This window comes from Somniosus microcephalus, chromosome 28 (assembly GCF_052327205.1).
Source record: "Somniosus microcephalus isolate GS21.2 chromosome 28, FLI_Smic_1.0, whole genome shotgun sequence".
NCBI classification, from domain to species: domain Eukaryota; kingdom Metazoa; phylum Chordata; class Chondrichthyes; order Squaliformes; family Somniosidae; genus Somniosus; species Somniosus microcephalus.
This window is the reverse complement of record NC_141014.1, coordinates 11,351,273-11,370,041: the sequence shown is the minus strand read 5'-3', so window position 1 is coordinate 11,370,041 and position 18,769 is coordinate 11,351,273. Positions and strand designations below refer to the sequence as shown.

The window sequence follows — 18,769 nt, the reverse complement described above, 5'->3', positions numbered from 1 at the left end:
ATTATACACCCAGTAGTATTATACACCCAGTAGTATTATACACCCAGTAGTATTACACACCTAGTAGTTTTACACACCTAGTACTATTATACACCCAGTAGTATTACACACCGAGTAGTATTATACACCCAGTAGTATTACACAGATAGTAGTATTATACAACCAGTAGTATTATACACCCAGTAGTATTATACATCCAGTAGTATTATACACCCAGTAGTATTATACATCCAGTAGTATTACACACCCAGTAGTATTATACACCCAGTAGTATTACACACCTAGTAGTATTACACACCTAGTAGTGTTATACACCCAGTAGTATTATACACCCAGTAGCATTACACACCTAGAAGTATTATGCACCCAGTAGTATTATACACCCAATAGTATTATACACCTAGTAGTATTACACACCTAGTAGTATTATACACCCAGTAGTATTATACACCCAGTAGCATTACAAACCTAGAAGTATTATGCACCCAGTAGTATTACACTCCCAGTAGTATTATACACCCAGTAGTATTATACTCCCAGTAGTATTATATACCCAGTATTATTATACACCCACTAGTATTATACACGCAGTAGTATTATACACCCAGTAGTATTATACACCCAGTAGTATTATACACCCAGTATTATTATATACCCAGTAGTATTATACACCCAGTAGTATTATACGCCCAGTAGTATTATACGCCCAGTAGTATTATACGCCCAGTAGTATTATACACCCAGTAGTATTATACACCCAGTAGTATTATACACCCAGTAGTATTACACACCCAGTAGTATTACACACACAGTAGTATTATACACCCAGTAGTATTACACAACCAGTAGTATTATACACCCAGTAGTATTACACACCCAGTAGTATTATACACCCAGTAATATTACACACCCAGTATTATACACCTAGTAGTATTACACACCCAGTAGTATTATACACCCAGTAGTATTATACACCCAGTAGTATTACACACCCAGTAGTATTACACACACAGTAGTATTATACACCCAGTAGTATTATACATCCAGTAGTATTATACACCCAGTAGTATTGCACACCAAGTAGTATTACACACCCAGTAGTATTATACACCCAGTAGTATTATACACCCAGTAGTATTACACACACAGTAGTATTATACACCCAGTAGTATTATACACCCAGTAGTATTGCACACCTAGTAGTTTTACACACCTAGTACTATTATACACCCAGTAGTATTACACACCGAGTAGTATTATACACCCAGTAGTATTACACAGATAGTAGTATTATACAACCAGTAGTATTATACACCCAGTAGTATTATACATCCAGTAGTTTTATACACCCAGTAGTATTATACATCCAGTAGTATTATACACCCAGTAGTATTATACACCCAGTAGTATTACACACCTAGTAGTATTACACACCTAGTAGTATTATACACCCAGTAGTATTATACACCCAGTAGCATTACACACCTAGAAGTATTATGCACCCAGTAGTATTATACACCCAATAGTATTACACACCTAGTAGTATTACACACCTAGTAGTATTATACACCCAGTAGTATTATACACCCAGTAGCATTACACACCTAGAAGTATTATGCACCCAGTAGTATTACACTCCCAGTAGTATTATACACCCAGTAGTATTATACTCCCAGTAGTATTATATACCCAGTATTATTATACACCCACTAGTATTATACACGCAGTAGTATTACACACCGAGTAGTATTATATACCCAGTAGTATTACACACCCAGTAGTATTATACACCCAGTAGTATTATACACCCAGTAGTATTACACACCCAGTAGTATTACACACACAGTAGTATTATACACCCAGTAGTATTATACATCCAGTAGTATTATACACCCAGTAGTATTATACACCCAGTAGTATTATACACCAAGTAGTATTACACACCCAGTAGTATTATACACCCAGTAGTATTATACACCCAGTAGTATTACACACACAGTAGTATTATACACCCAGTAGTATTATACACCCAGTAGTATTACACACCTAGTAGTTTTACACACCTAGTACTATTATACACCCAGTAGTATTACACACCGAGTAGTGTTATACACCCAGTAGTATTACACAGATAGTAGTATTATACAACCAGTAGTATTATACACCCAGTAGTATTATACATCCAGTAGTATTATACATCCAGTAGTATTATACACCCAGTAGTATTATACACCCAGTAGTATTACACACCTAGTAGTATTACACACCTAGTAGTATTATACACCCAGTAGTATTATACACCCAGTAGCATTACACACGTAGAAGTATTATGCACCCAGTAGTATTATACACCCAATAGTATTACACACCTAGTAGTATTACACACCTAGTAGTATTATACACCCAGTAGTATTATACACCCAGTAGCATTACACACCTAGAAGTATTATGCAGCCAGTAGTATTACACTCCCAGTAGTATTATACACCCAGTAGTATTATACTCCCAGTAGTATTATATACCCAGTATTATTATACACCCACTAGTATTATACACGCAGTAGTATTATACACCCAGTAGTATTATACACCCAGTAGTATTATACACCCAGTAGTATTATACACCCAGTAGTATTATATACCCAGTAGTATTATACACCCAGTAGTATTATATGCCCGGTAGTATTATATACCCAGTAGTATTATACACCCAGTAGTATTATACGCCCAGTAGTATTATATACCCAGTAGTATTATACACCCAGTTGTATTATACACCCAGTAGTATTATACACCCAGTAGTATTATACACCCAGTAGTATTACACACCTAGAAGTATTATGCAACCAGTAGTATTATACAGCCAGTAGTATTACACACCTAGAAGTATTATGCACCCAGTAGTATTATACACCCACTAGTATTATACATCCAGTGGTATTATAAGTACTCCAGCCGGCTGTAGGGCGTTGGCTACCATGGGATTCAGTGCTGTTCCTTCTCCTTTTGTTGCTCTCCAGCAAAAGAAGGAGAACAATGTCAGAGGTTCCAAGTAAAGGGGGCCCTACTGAATTGGAATCCTTCAACAGATCTATTGATCCTGTAGTTCGCTTTTTTTCCTTTCTCTTCCTTGGGGCAACACATGGTCTACGTGTAGCAACTTCCCACAATGCTACTACTGAAATCAGGACCTACGGACATTTGTAAAGAACCTTATCACACCTCTGAGAAACATCTCAAAATATTTCACCAACAATGACGTTACTTTGAAGTGCAGTGACTGGTGTTATGTAAATGTCCTAATGACAGGACAGGCACTATATAAATGCAAGTTCTTTCTTCTAAACAAATGCAGAAGCCAATGTATACCTTGCAATAAACCTACAAGCAGACATTTTTGGAGCTGTTGGTTGAAGGAGGAATGATAGCCAGGACATCAAGAGAACATTAATACGATAGCAAAATACTTCGGATGCTGGAAATCCGAAGTAACAACAGAAAATGCTGGAAAAACTCAGCAGGCCAGGCAACATCCGTGGAGAGAGAAACAGAGTTAACGTTTCAGGTCGAAATCCTTCTTCAGAACTGAGAAAAAAGCAGGAAATGAAACAGATTACAAAGCAAGTTAGGGGGCTGGGAAATGGGGGAAGGGATGAAAGAACAAAAGGGAAGGTCTGTGAGAGGTGAAGAGACATTAAGAGATATTCAAGGCGAGACGAGATGGTAATAGGACAGGTAAAGAGACAAAAGACGGCTCTAGATGAAGTGTGAAATGCGCTGGCAGAATGAGAGACAGCTGCCATGTGGGAGAGAGAAAAAAGGAAAAGGCACAAACCAAAAGTGTGGATAAAAAATATATAAAAATATAATGGGGGCCGAGGTTATGATCTGAAATTGTTGAACTTGATATTGAGTCCGGAAGGCTGTAAAGTGCTTAATCGGAAGATGAGGTGCTGTTCCTCGAGTTTACGGTGAGCTTCCATGGAACAATGCAAGAGCCCGAGTACGGTGAGGTCTGAGTGGGAATGGGGCGGTGAATTGAAATGACAGGCGACCGGAAGCTCAGGATCACCCTTACGGACTGAACGGAGGTGTTCCGCAAAGCAGTCACCAATCTGCGTTTGATCTCCCCAATGTAGAGGAGACAGCATCGTGAGCAGCGAATACAGTATACTAGATTGCAAGAAGTACAAGTAAATCGCTGTTTCACGTGGAAGGGGTGTTTGGGGCCCTGGACAGTGGGAAGGGGGAAGGTATAAGGGCAGGTGTTGCATCTCCTGCGCTTGCACGGGAAGGTGCCGGGCGAAGGGGAAGGGGAAGGGGTGCTGGGGGTGATAGAGGAGAACACTAGGGTGTCTCGGAGGGAGCAGTCCCTACGGAATGCTGAAAGGGGAGGGGAGGGGAAGACGCGTTTGGTGGTGGGATCACGTTGGAGGTGGCGGAAATGGCGGTGGATGATCCGTTGAATGTGGAGGCTGGTGGGGTGAAAGAGAACATCCCCACTTTCCTTTGAAATGGCCATGAGATCTTTAATACCCATCTGAGCCACTGGAACAAGCAAAAGGACCCTTCTGCTGGCAAGCATTAAATGAGAAAAGGCTACCAGCCCATCAAGCCCAATCCTTCCAATGGACCATCTAGAAATCGCACTGACCATATTTCTTCAATTCCATTATGTGACTTTAGTCGGCTGAAAGTAGAGACAGAAGCCTTTTGGCTCTGGCGATGAGGTTCATTGGCTGCATCAAACTGGGAGCCTTTCACTATGGCACAGAAACATAGAAGATAGGAGCAGGAGTAGGCCATTCGGCCCCTCGAGCCTGCTCCGCCATTCAATGCGATCATGGCTGATCATCCAAATTCAGTACCCTGTCCCTGCCTTCTCCCCATATTCCTTGATCCCTGTAGCCTTAAGAAATATATCCAACTCCTTCTTGAATATATTTAATGAATTGGCCTCAACTGCCTTCTGTGGTAGAGAATTCCACAGATTCACCACTCTCTGGGTGAAGAAATTCCTCCTCATCTCTGTCCTAAATGGCTTACCCCTTATCATTAGACTGTGACCCCTGGTTCTGGACTCCCCCGCCATCGGGAACATCCTTCCTGCATCTAGTCTGTCTAGTCCTGTTAGAATTTTATAAGTTTCAATGAGATCCCTGTTGTATCCGTGTGTTAATGGAGACACGGAAGGCAGGAGTTGGTTTCACAGGTGTTTACTGAACAAAGTCTGGAGGTGAACTAACAGATACAAGACAATATACAGGCTTATATAGCCCGAGTGGCCATTACCGGCATTACAGTACACAGGGGGCTCTTAAAGGCACATACACCACAATTCCTCCCCTTTTAGACAACCAGTACATAATATTTTAAGTAATCATTATTTAACATGTTACAAGAACAATAATCTACATATTGGCTGCAGTTAATCAATTATAAGTCAGTCTCTCTGGAGGCTTCCTGACTCGGTCCGGATAACGCCTCGGTGGTGTAGTAGGTTCTTTTGGCAAGGCTGATTCGGCTTGAATGCCAGTGTCGGGTTCATCTGGTTCCAGTATCACCGGATCGGAGGTAGATACTATGGGTATCTCTGCTTCATCACTAGGCGTATAGAGTTGTGGTTGTCCCTTTTCGGATGACTCTATGATCTGGTCAGCATGGTGCCTTATTATGCTTTCTCCAATGTCCACAGTATACATCAGCGGTCCTAGTCGTGTGCAAATAGTTCCAGGCTGCCATTTCTCGGTACGGTAGTCCCGGGCCAAAACTTGTTGACCTATCTGGAAGGTTCTAATTGGCCTTTCATTCATGCCTTGAAATTGCCGGTTCTCCACGTCCCTTCTGATGTTTGGCTTGATCAAATCCAGCCGGCATCTTAGGCTTCTATTGAAGAACATCATGGCGGGAGTTTGGTTTGTAACCACATGTGTTGCATTCCTGTATGCAAACAAGAAGTTACCTGCCTTATGCTGAAGTTTTATGTCTTCATTACCCATGGCCTTTATGGCCTTTTTGAAGGTCTGGACAAACCTTTCAGCCAATCCATTGGTGGCGGGATGGTGTGGGGCGAACGTGTAGTGCTTAACCCCATTGTTTTTTAAGAACTTCCTGAATTCTTCGGACACAAATTGCTGTCCATTATCAGAACAGATCTGTTCAGGCAGCCCATTCCTGGCAAATATGGTCCTTAATACTGTGATGGTTTTTTCCGTGGTGGTGGAGGACATCTTTATTACCTCCGGCCACTTGGAGTGTGCATCAACCGCGATTAAGAACATTGAGTCCATAAATGGACCAGCAAAGTCGATGTGTACCCTTTGCCATGGAGATGAGGGCCACTCCTATGGATGTAGAGGGGCTTGTGGTGGGGCGTTTTGGACCTTCTGGCATCCTAGGCAGCTCTTGGTCATTTCTTCGATGTCTCCATCGATACCTGGCCACCACACAAACGCTCTGGCTAGGTTCTTCATTTTCACTCCACCCAGATGCCCCTCGTGAAGCTCCTTTAGCACTTTATCCTGGAGTTTGGGTGGAATCACCACTCTGGATCCACACATCAAGGTTCCTCGGCACACTGACAGCTGTTCTCTTCTTTGCGAGAATGCCAGCAACAGTGGTTCGCCATGTGCTGGCCATCCCTTTACCGTTAAATCGTAGACTCGAGAGACAGAGAGTCGGGTCATTTCTCGTTTCCTTTTCAATGGCAGAATTTGTTACTGGTAGACATTCCACTATGGTTGAGTGGAACATCTCCACTGGGTCTACTGTAGGTGCCTCTTCTACCGTTGGCAATGGTAGGCGCGATAAACCGTCAGCGTTCCCATGCTGTTTTGATCCTTTGTATTCTATGTCATATTGGTGTGCCCCTAGGAAAAGGGACCACCTCTGTAGCCTTTGCGCTGTCATAATGGGAACACCCTTTTTAGGGTTGAATATGGAGACAAGGGGTTGATGGTCAGTCAACAAGGTAAATTTTTGTCCGTGTAGGTAATGGTTGAATTTCTTCACTCCCCATACCAGGCTGAGTGCTTCCCTGTCGATCTGGGCATAGTTACGCTCAGCTGAGTTCAATGAGCGTGACGCAAAAGCTATCGGCCGCTCCGAGCCATCAGGGAATCTATGCGATAATACCGCTCCTACGCTGTAAGGGGATGCATCGCACGCCAGTCTGATTGGCAGTGATGGGTTGTAATGAGCCAAAACTTCCTTGGACGTGATCAAGCCTTTGCATTTATGGAAGGCACGTTTACAGTCTTCGCTCCATTTCCATATTACTCCCGTTTGTAGCAGTTCGTTAAGAGGGTGCAGAAGAGTTGACAAGTTCGGTAAAAGTTTATGATAGTAATTTATCAATCCCAGGAATGACCTTAATTGTGAGACATTTTCAGGTGCTGGAGCTTTTATGACCGCTTCAATTTTTTCAGGTGACTTATGCAACCCTTCCTCGTTAATTATGTGGCCACAATATGATATTTGTTTCTGGAAAAATTCGCACTTGGGGCGATTTGCTCGTAGGCCCCGTTCTCTCAGCCTAGTGAGCATCTGCTCCAAATTGGCAAGGTGCTCGTTGTCGTTTTCTCCTGTTACAAGGATGTCGTCTAGGTAGCATTAAGTCCCCGGAATCCCTTGGAGGACTTGCTCCATCGCTCTTTGCCAGATAGCTGGAGCTGATGCTACTCCGAAAACCAGTCGATTGTACTGGTACAGGCCTTTGTGTGTATTTATCGTGAGATACTTTTTAGAGGCCTCTTCAACCTCCATCTGTAGATATGCCTGTGCCAAGTCAATTTTGGTGAAACGTTTCCCTCCGGATAGTGAGGTGAAAATATCTTCTATCCTCGGAAGAGGATACTGTACCGTGTGAAGGACTGGGTTTACAGTCACCTTGAAGTCCCCACAGATGCGAATTTTTCTCTGTTCTTCAGATTTATCATTATTCAACGTTTTCTTCATGACCGGGACGATGGGTGTTGCCCACTCGCTCCAATCTACCTTGGATAACACGCCTGCCTTTTCCAAATTCTCCAGCTCTGCCTCGACTGCTGGACGAATTGCGTATGGCACCGGCCTTGCCTTAAAAAACTTGGGAATTGCCGCATCTTCCACTTTTATTGAGGCGGTGATGCCTTTCAAGGTTCCTAGTTTCTGTTGAAACACTTCCTTGGCGTTGGCCAAGATGTCTTTTAATCGTTCAGGTATGACGTCATCATCATTTTTTTTCTTACTGGTCACCGTCATTGCCTGAATGGAGTGCCGGTCTAAACGTATCTTCCTGATCCATTCACGTCCCAACAGCGGTGGACCACCATCTTGCAGAACGTATAAATACAACTTCTGTATTTCCTTGCCGTTGTATACAACAGGCACCCTTATTTTCCCTTTGGGGTATACTTTCTGCCCCGTATATGTTTTCAAGATAATGGATGTGTCTTTCAAAGGTATATGCGGAAATAGCCGCTCGTAATCCCGTCGACTTATGACGGTCAGAGCTGATCCTGTATCTAGCTCCATTTTAACTGGGGACCCCGCTATCGTGAGGGTAACCCAAATGGTCTGGTAATCTTCTTTGGCAATTACATTATATAATTTGAGACAGCTTAGTCTCTTGTTTCCAGAGTCGCTATCGCTCTTCTGGTCTTCGGAGCTACTGTCCGTCATCATTTGTACCTTTCTGTACTTTTCCTTATTGATTTTTTTTCCTGTCCGTGGATTTTTTTTGTCCAGATCGGCATACACGTGCAATGTGTCCAATCTTTCCGCATTGCCTGCATGCTTTGTCCTTGAACCAGCAGTCCCTCTGGTCATGGGTGGATCTGCCACAGCGATAACATCTCTCGAAACCCTGTGTCATTTCATGGGTGCCGAAGTCCTGTGGCTTTTGCTGTATCTCTGCAGCTCCTCTTGCGGCTGCTTCGTATGATACAGCCATACTGAAAGCCTTGTCCAGTGTCAAATCTTTCTCAGAAAGTAGCCTTTTCTGTGTTCCTTCACTTAGGAGACCGCAGACGAATTTGTCTCGAAGAGAATCTGCCAGTCCTGCCCCGAATTGGCAGTGCTTTGATAGCTTCCTTAATTCGGTGAGGTAATCAGCGTTACTTTCATTCTTGTGCTGATTCCTCTTGAAGAATTTGAATCGTTCCGCTATCAGCAGCGGTGTTGGGTTTAAGTGATCCTGTAGGGTATCAACAATCTCCTTAAAATTCTTGTCCTTTGGTTTGGCTGGAGTGATTAAGTTTCGTAGCAGCCCGTATGTCCTTGCGCCCATTAGATTTAGAAGTACTGATGCCTTTTTATCATCTTCTATTTCATTTGCTGTGCAATATACCTCCACTCTTTCCACATATGTGGTCCAATCCTCTATATCATTATCGAAAGCATTAATATTGCCAGCCTTAGGCATCCTGAAAAAAAATGGCGCTTCCCGCGCTTTCCTTTCTTCCCTGCAGAAAAAATGGCGCTTCCCGCGCTTTCCCGCCGCTGCTGCTGCTGACAACGCTGTTTTCCGCGATTTTTAGTTACAGGTGGAGACTCGTTCCCGCCGGACTCTCTGGGACTTTTCCCTCCCCCTGCTTGGTCCGAACGCCGACCTGTTTTGAAGCGCCGGCCGTCTCCCGAGTGCTCCGTCCCTCTGTCTCTGTTTGCCTCCGCCTTCGCTGCTCGGCCCCGCTGCAGAGCCAGCCGATGGAGCCCCAGCCCGCTGCCCAGGAAGGATTATCGCAGTACCTGCCACCAGCTCGGCTAGCTGGTGAAACCACAATTTTTTTTTTTTCTTGCTTTTCTTCGACTTTCTGAGGAATCGATATCCTTGAGGTGCTGCCGAATTGCAGGTAAGTCCGTTTCCAAGTCGTCGCCACTGTTGTATCCGTGTGTTAATGGAGACATGGAAGGCAGGAGTTGGTTTCACAGGTGTTTACTGAACAAAGTCTGGAGGTGAACTAACAGATACAAGACAATATACAGGCTTATATAGCCCGAGTGGCCATTACCGGCATTACAGTACACAGGGGGCTCTTAAAGGCACATACACCACAATCCCCTCTCATTCTTCTAAACTCCAGCGAGTATAAGCCCAATCGACCCAATCTCTCCTCATACGTCATTCCTGCCATTCCAGGTATCAGCCTGGTGAATCTTCTCTGCACTCCCTCCATGGCAAGAACATCCTTCCTCAGATAAGGCGACCAAAACTGCACACAATACTCAAGGTGTGGTCTCACCAAGACCCTGTACAACTGCAGCAAGACATCCTTGTTCCTGTACTCGAACCCTGGCGATGAGGTTCATTCGCTTGTGTCAAATTTGGAGCCTCTCAGTCCTGGAGGTGAGACCCATTTGGAGAGAGTAGCGAGTGGTATGGGGAGAGTATCGAGCTCATCAACTTCCACCAGTACTGCGCTGAATTGTCAGCTGAGATTATGCACTCAAAGCCCTGAAGTGGGGCTATGAACCCACAGTCGTATGACTCAGAGATGAGAGTGCTGCCAACTGAGCCAAGCTGGCACACGTGGGGGGTGAGGGAAGGAGGGAATGGGAAGCACCACCATCCATCACTCGGTGGTGCAGTTCATTGCAGCATTTCCAAGTGAAGCCTTGGGCAAAACTGTGGTTGGGATGGTTTCTCTTGACGGCTCCAGTAGGTATACCTGCCCGTTAACTGAACTAAAGGGCACAGCACATCACATTAACCATGGAACCATGTGGCAGACTGTGCCTTAAGTTTAGTAAGTGGATAGGGATGTCTCTTGGAGTCTGTTGTGGCAAAAGAGCACTTTTATGTTTTAGAGAATCATAATGTACTGGCCAAACAATTGTCACAGAGTTCATGTTTACTTTTATACATGTTTACATTTCCGTCTTTCGGATGAGATGTTAAACCGAGGCCCCCCGTCTGCCCTCTCAGGTGGACGTAAAAGATCCCATGGCCACTATTTCGAAGAAGAGCTGGGGAGTTCTCCCCGGTGTCCTGGCCAATATTTATCCCTCAATCGACATAACAAAAACAGATTATCTGGTCATTATCACACTGCAGTTTGTGGGAGCTTGCTGTGCGCAAATTGACAGCCGCGTTTCGTACATTACAACAGTGACTACATTCCAAAAGTACTTCATTGGCTGTAAAGTACTTTGGAACGTCTGGTGGTCCTGAAAGGCGCTATATAAATGCAAGTCTTTCTTTCTATTTATGTTTAGATTTCATGAGGTTTGCTGCCTCTGAGGCAGAAATCAAAACCTGGGAGAAACATCCCGCTTTCCTGCGAATCTCCATCTTCCTCAATTGCTCGAGATTTCTGGGGCTTTCTTGTCTGAGATGGAAAGCCCTGTGCTTCTGACAGCCCTGCCTGCAGTATTCATGGTCAAAGTGAAGTCCTGCCTTTTTCATGTAGGGACCTAAATGTGTGGACATTTGGGTTCTCAATATTCCAGGGACCTAAATGTGTGGACATTTGGGTTCTCAGTATTCCAGGGATCTAAATGTATGGACGTTATGGTTCTCAGTATTCCAGGGACCTAAATGCTCTTGGTGTAAATTTATCTCAATTCTGCTGGCAAGTATTAAATGAGAAATGGCCACCAGCCCATCAAGCCCAATCCTTCTAATGGACCATCTAGAAATCACACTGTCCATATTTCTTCAATTCCATTATGTGACTTTAGTCGGCTGAAAGTAGAGACAGAAGCCTTTTGGCTCTGGCGATGAGGTTCATTCGCTTGTGTCAAATTTGGAGCCTCTCAGTCCTGGAGGTGAGACCCATTTGGAGAGAGCAGCGAGTCGTATGGGCAGAGTATCAATCTTACTCTGAGGTGGAATATATGAAAGCCACCTACCAGAAACAGGATTCCGTAGTTTCATTTTTTTTGTAGATATAGGTTGAGTCCCACTTGTGCGGCTTCATGCTATGTTGGTCGTTCCAGAATGATACGAAGAAGTCGGAGAGTTTCCTACCCGTGGGTAGGATTCTGGTCATGTTGGCTTTATAATCACAGGATAACCCAAAGCTTCCTGCAGAGATGATGGGGATCTCCAAAAACGTGTCCAGTCTGACAAGTAAAAGAAAAGTGAGTTAGTGATGATATTGTTATTTATTTCACATTTTTTGTTCCTTTTTAACATGTTTTTCCTTCTCTTTGTTCCTCCAATTCTGGCCTCTTGCGCATCCCCGATTTTCATCGCTCCACCATTGGCAGCCGTGCCTTCAGCTGCCTGGGCCCTAAGCTCTGGAATTCCCTCCCCAAACCTTTCTGCCTCTCGTAGCTCTCTCTCCTCATTTACGACACTCCTACCTCTTTGACCAAACTTTTGCTCACCTCTCCCAATATCTCCTTATGTGGCTTTGTGCCAAATTTTGTCAAATGCCCCTGTGAAGCAACTTGGGACATTTTACGACATTAAATGCGCTATACCACTGGTGTTGTAGATGGCTCTGGTATGGCGCGAGCAGTGGCAGATATGATGGGTGAAAATAGCTTCTATCTGTGCTTATCTTTCTAAGACTCTGACACTGAGGCAGATGTCACAATTCGGAGTGGTCAATTGCCCTCAGGTGGGCTACATTGTGTATTCAGCCCCAGTGGCCTAATGGATAAGGCACTAGCCTCCTAAGCCAGAGATTGTGGGTTCGAGTCCCATCTGGGGTGGTGTGTTTTTAAAGATTGACACAATGGCGATTTAGCCAGGGCAAGTGGTGGAAGGTATACTAAACAAAATGAAAAATTGCCCTGGATGAGCAGTGGGCCCAGGTCAATTTAAACTTGTAGTTTGTGCTAAAATGCAGCCACTGTTAGAGCCTGAGGAACTTAAACAATGGAAGGGAGCAGATTGGGAGAAATGGTGAAGGATGGCATCGGATGGCCAAGGATAGAGTCTCAGAGCGAGGGAGCTGCCAGCCCAGGAGACATCTTGAATTTCCTTTAAGGACAGTGTTTTATTTCATTGAGTTAACGTTTTTTCTTTAATTCACTCGTTTTATTCTTTCAGTTTACTGATTTGTTATGAATTAATTCTGAGTTAATCACAGAATCACAGAAACCCCACAATGCAGATAGAGGCCATTTTGGCCCATCGAGCCTGCACCGACACATATCCCACCCGATCCCCGTAACCCCTACACCAACACATATCCCACCCTATCCCCGTAACCCCATGTATTTAATCCCCCTAACACTAAGGGTCAATTTTTTATCATAGCCAATCATCCTTTCTCTTGTGTTGAGATGTTTTCATTCTTCAGTTGTACTCACTGATTCTACTTATACTACAATTGTGCTCCTTTCTGTTACTCATCACTTTGGTGCTTCTCGTGTCAAGTAATTTATTTCAGTGAATTAAAGCTTTTTCTTTCATTTAGTCATTTTATTTCTTCAATTGTACATTTCTATGGCATCACTGTTGGATATTTTTCAAATCAGTGATTTAATTCTGTGATTTCTGTCATTTAAAAAAAGAAAGACTTGCATTTCTTTAGCGCCTTTCACGACCACCGGACGTTTCAAAGAGCGTTACAGCCAATGAAGTACTTTTGAAGTGTAGTCACTGTTGTAATGTGGGAAACATGGCAGCCAATTTGCGCACAGCAAGGTCCCACAAACAGCAATGTGATAATGACCAGATAATCTGTTTTTGTTGTGTTAGTTGAGGGATACATATTGGCCAGGACATCGGGAGAATTCCCCTACTCTTCTTCGAAATAGCACCATGGGATCTTTTACGTCCACCTGAGAGAGCAGATAGGGCCGCAGTTTAAGATCTCATCCGAAAGACAGCACCTCCGACAGTGCAGCACTCCCTCAGCACTGCACTGGGAGTGTCAGCCTAGCTTTATGTGCTCAAGTTCCTGGAGTGGGACTTAAACCCACAACCTTCTGACTTTAGCTGACACTTAGAACTTTTATTTCTTCAATTGGACTCATTTCTACTTCCTATCACGTTTGCTGTTTACATGTGAAGTAATTATTTTCACTAAGAATGTTTTTTAAAATTTTAATCAGTAATTTTAATTATTCAATTATACTTATCACTTTTGGATTTTTTAAAAATCAGTATTTTATGTCAGTGGTTTAATACCGTGGTGTATTGGGTCCAGTTCTAGTCACCACACTTTAGGAGGGATGTGAAGGCCCTTGAGAGGGTGCAGAGGAGATTTACCAGAATGGTTCCGGGGATGGGGGATCTTAGCTACAAGGACAGGTTGGAGAAGCTGGATTTGTTTTCATTAGAGCAAAGGAGGTTGAGGGGTGATTTGATAGAGGTGTACAAGATTATGACGGGTTTGGATAGGCTAGACAGAGAAAGGCTGTTCCCGCTAGTTGATGGTACAAGGACCAGGGGACACAGATTTAAGGTTTTGGGCAAGAGATACAGGGGGGATGTGAGGGAAAACTTTTTTACACAGCGAGTGGTGATGACCTGGAACTCGCTGCCGACGGAAGTGGTGGAAGTGGAGACACTCAATGTTTTCAAGTGGAGACTGGATAGGCACTTGAGGGAAATAAACTTGCAGGGCTACGAGGATAGAGCGGGGGAATGGGACTGACTGGATTGCTCTACAGAGAGCCGGCACGGACTGGATGGGCCGAATGGCCTCCTTCTGTGCCATTATGACTCTATGACCTTTTTCTCATTCAGTCACTTAATTTTACTATTGTACTGAGTTCGACTACTTATCACGTTCGCTTGCTTTCAATTAATGATTTATTTGTGAGTTAATCCTTTCTTACATTTGGATGTTTTATTTCCTCAATTGTACTCAGTTCTTCTTATCACCTCTGATTCTTTTCAATTAGGTGATTTATGTCGGTGATTTAATGCCTTTTTCCATTCAGTCACCTGATTTCATTACTGGACTAATTTTCACTGCTTCTGATCACTTTTCATTGTTTTCAAGTAATGTGATTTATTTCAGTGAATTAATGCTTTTACTTCTATTTAGTAATGTTATTTCTTCAAGTGTACTCATTTCTACTACTTTTCATTGTTTTAATTGTTTTCAAGTGATTTACTTTGGTTTTACTGCCTTTTCTTTCTATCAGACATTTCACTTCTTCAGTACTGCTCAATCCCACTGCTCCTTATCACTTTTCCATTTTTTTCCAGAGAATTAATGCTTTTCCTCTCATTCTGTTATTTATTTCTTCAGTTTTACTGGGTTAAAGATGCTGTGTGAATGCACGTCGTTGTTGTTGTTGAAGACACCGGCTCCTCACTGCTGGGGTGCACTCTGTTGGGTGCCGCTCGCCCTCCTGTACCTCACCCGAGTGACCATTTGAGTATCAGCAGGGAATTCATTGAGGGAATCCCAACTGAGGCCAAGCCTGTCCCCACACAACGTCCCGGTAGGGGACACTGATTGCAATCACAAGCAGGATGATCTTTCCCCGAGTGAATATATATAGATTGGGCTAACCAAATTAATAACAATACTGTAGAGGAGGAATTCCTGGAGTGTTTACGGGATGGTTTCCTGGACCAATATGTCGAGGAACCAACCAGAGATCAGGCCATCTTAGACTGGGTATTATGTAACGAGAAAGGATTCATTAGCAAACTTGTTGTACGAGGCCCCTTGGGTCGGAGCGATCATAATATGATCGAATTCTTCATTAAGATGGAGAATGAAGTAGTTGACTCAGAGACTAGGGTCCTGAATTTAAATAAAGGAAACTACGATGTTCTGAGGCGCGAGTTGGGTAGGATTGATTGGGGAATGTCACTCAAAGGGATGACGGTGGATAGGCAATGGCAAACATTCAAAGACCGCATGGATGAACTACAGAATTTGTTCATCCCAATTTGGCATAAAAATAAAACAAAAAAGGTGACTCAACCGTGGCTAACAAGGGAAATTAGGGATAGCATAAGATCCAAGGAGAGGACATATAAATTGGCCAGAAAAAGCAGTAAACCTGAGGATTGGGAGCAGTTTAGGATTCAATAAAGAAGGACAAAGGGATTAATTAAGAAGGGGAAAATAGAATATGAGAGTAAGCTTGCAGGGAACATAAAAACTGACTGTAAAAGCTTTTATAGATATGTGAAGAGAAAAAGATTGGTGAAGTCAAGCTTAGGTCACTTGCAGTCAGAATCAGGGGAATTTATAATGGGGAACAAAGAAATGGCTTACCAATTAAATACATATTTTGGTTCTGTCTTCACAAAGGAGGACACAAATAACTTCCCAGAGATGTCGGAGAACATAGGGTCTAATGAGAGGGAGGAACTGAAAGAAATCAGTATTTGTAGGGAAATGGTGTGAGGAAAATTGATGGGATTGAAGGTCGATAAATCCCCAGGGCCTGATAATCTACATCCTAGGGTACATAAGGAAGTGGCCCTAGAAATAGTAGATGCATTGCTGATCATCTTCCAACATTCGATGGAATCTGGAACAGTACCCATGGATTGGAGGGTAGCTAATGTTGCCCCACTATTCAAAAAAGGTGGTAGAGAGAAAACGGGGAATTACAGACCAGTAAGCCTGACATCGGTAGTGGGGAAAATGCTAGAGTCCATTATAAAAGATGTAATAGCAGAGCACTTGGAAAACAGTGACAGGATCGGGCAAAGTCAACATGGATTTACAAAAGGTAAATCGTGCTTGACTAATCTACTGGAATTTTTTGAGGATGTAACTAGTAAAATAGATAAGGGAGAACCAGTGGATGTGGTGTATTTGGACTTTCAGAAGGCTTTCGATAAGGTCCCGCTTAAGAGGTTAGCGTGTAAAGTTAAGGCACATGGGATTGGGGGCAAGGTATAGATTGGGAAAAGGGGAAGTGCAATGAGACCTGGGTGTCCTTGTGCACCAGTCGCTGAAGGTAAGCATGCAGGTGCAGCAGGCGGTTAAGAAGGCAAATGGTATGTCGGCCATCGTAGCAAGAGGGTTTGAGTACAGGAACAAGGATGTCTTGCTGCAGTTGTACAGGGCCTTGGTGAGACCACATCTTGAGTATTGTGTGCAGTTTTGGTCGCCTTATCTGAGGAAGGATGTTCTTGCCATGGAAGGAGTTCAGCGAAGATTCACCAGGCTGAGACCTGGGATGGCAGGAATGATGTATGAGGAGAGATTGGGTCGATTGGGCTTGTACTCGCTGGAGTTTAGAAGAATGAGAGGGGATCTCATTGAAACTTATAAAATTCTAACAGGACTGGACAGACTAGATGCAGGAAGGATGTTCCCGATGGTCAGGGAGTCCAGAACCAGGGGTCACAGTCTAAGGATAAGGGGTAGACCATTTAGGACAGAAATGAGGAGGAATTTCTTCACCCAGAGAGTGGTGAACCTGTGGAATTCTCTACCACAGAAGGCAGTAGAGGCCAATTCATTAAATATATTTAAGAAGGAGTTGGATATATTTCTTAAGGCTAAAGGGATCAAGGGGTATGGGGAGAAAGCTGGGACCGGGTACTGAATTTAGATGATCAGCCATGATCGCATTGAATGGTGGAGCAGGCTTGAGGGGCCGAATGGCCTACTCCTGCTCCTATCTTCTATGTTTCTATGTTTGAATAGCAGCGCCCCGACCGACTGAAATCAGCTTACTCGGTACATACTTGGTACCTTCCCCTGTTTGTATTGTTCAGCAACACACTGAGCGATGTATTTACCCCACTGTTCATTCGGGGAAGCTATGTAGAATCATAGAATTATAGAATGATACAGCACAGGAGGAGGCCATTCGACCCATAGTGCCTGTGCTAGCTTTTTGAAAGAATTATCCAATTACTCTCATCCCAAAGCCCTGCACATTTTTCCCTTCAAGTATTTATCCAATTCTCTTTTGAAATTTACTATTGAATCTGCTTCCTCCACCCTTTCAGGCAGCGCATTCCAGATAACAAAAAATCGCTGCGTAAATAAAATTCTCCTTATCCCACCTCTGGTTCTTTTGTCAAATCGTTTAAATCTGTGTCCTCTGGTTACCGACCCTTCTGCCACTGGAAACAGTTTCTACTTTTTTACTCTATCAAAACCCTTCATGATTTTGAACACCTCTATTAAATCTCCCCTTAAGCTTTTTTGCTCTAAAGAGAACCACCTCAGCTTCTCTAGTTTCTCCACGTAACTGAAGTCCCTCATCCCTGGTACCATTCTAGTATATCTCTTCTGCACCCTCTCTAAGGCCTTTGGGACGTCATGAGGTCGTGAAAGGCGCTATATAAATGTAAGTCTTCCTTTTGACATTCTTCCTAACGTGTGGTGCCCAGAATTGGACGTTATACACCAGCTCGGGCCTAAGCAATGATTTATGAACATAAGAACATAAGAAATAGGAGCAGGAGTCGGCCATTCGGCCCCTCGAGCCTGCTTCGCCATTCAATGAGATCATGGCTGATCTTCTGCCTCAACTCCATTCACCGGCCCTATCGTTATGAAGGTTTAGCAGAACTTCCTTGCTTTTGTACCCTATGCCTCTGTTTATAAAGCTGAGGATCCCGTATGCTTTTTTAACAGCCTTCTCAACTTGTCCTGCTACCTTCAAAGATTTGTGTACATGAACCCCCCCCCCCAAGGTCTCTCTGTTCCTGCATCCCCTTACTTGCCCCACCTTTCTATCGATGTGAGTCACTCATTTACCATACACTCTCCTTCAGTGGTGAAGGCTGGCCAGTCCGGTTTGTCCATACACATTACCATCTTTTTTTTAATTATTCGTTTGTGGGATGAGGGCGTCGCTGGCAAGGCCAGCATTTATTGCCCATCCCTCGTTGCCCTTGATCCTCCATCCTACAGGGTATGGTCCGACTGGGTCATTTGCCACCTAATTAAGCA

General features: G+C 43.6%; 1 protein-coding gene and 1 non-coding gene across 2 annotated transcripts in view; one reads left to right on the top strand and one right to left on the bottom strand.

The window, feature by feature from the left end:
- LOC147098791 (guanylyl cyclase C-like) overlaps positions 1 to 18,769 on the bottom strand; it is a 248,285-nt gene that overhangs the window by 185,308 nt on the left and 44,208 nt on the right. Inside the window, exon 4 of the mRNA XM_085969476.1 lies at positions 11,829 to 12,041. Within this exon, the coding sequence (XP_085825602.1) occupies positions 11,829 to 12,041 (213 nt within the window). The remainder of the gene's footprint in view (positions 1 to 11,828; positions 12,042 to 18,769) is intronic.
- On the top strand, positions 12,566 to 12,638 carry trnar-ccu (transfer RNA arginine (anticodon CCU)). Its single transcript has one exon. It is a non-coding gene; the product is annotated as a tRNA-Arg (tRNA).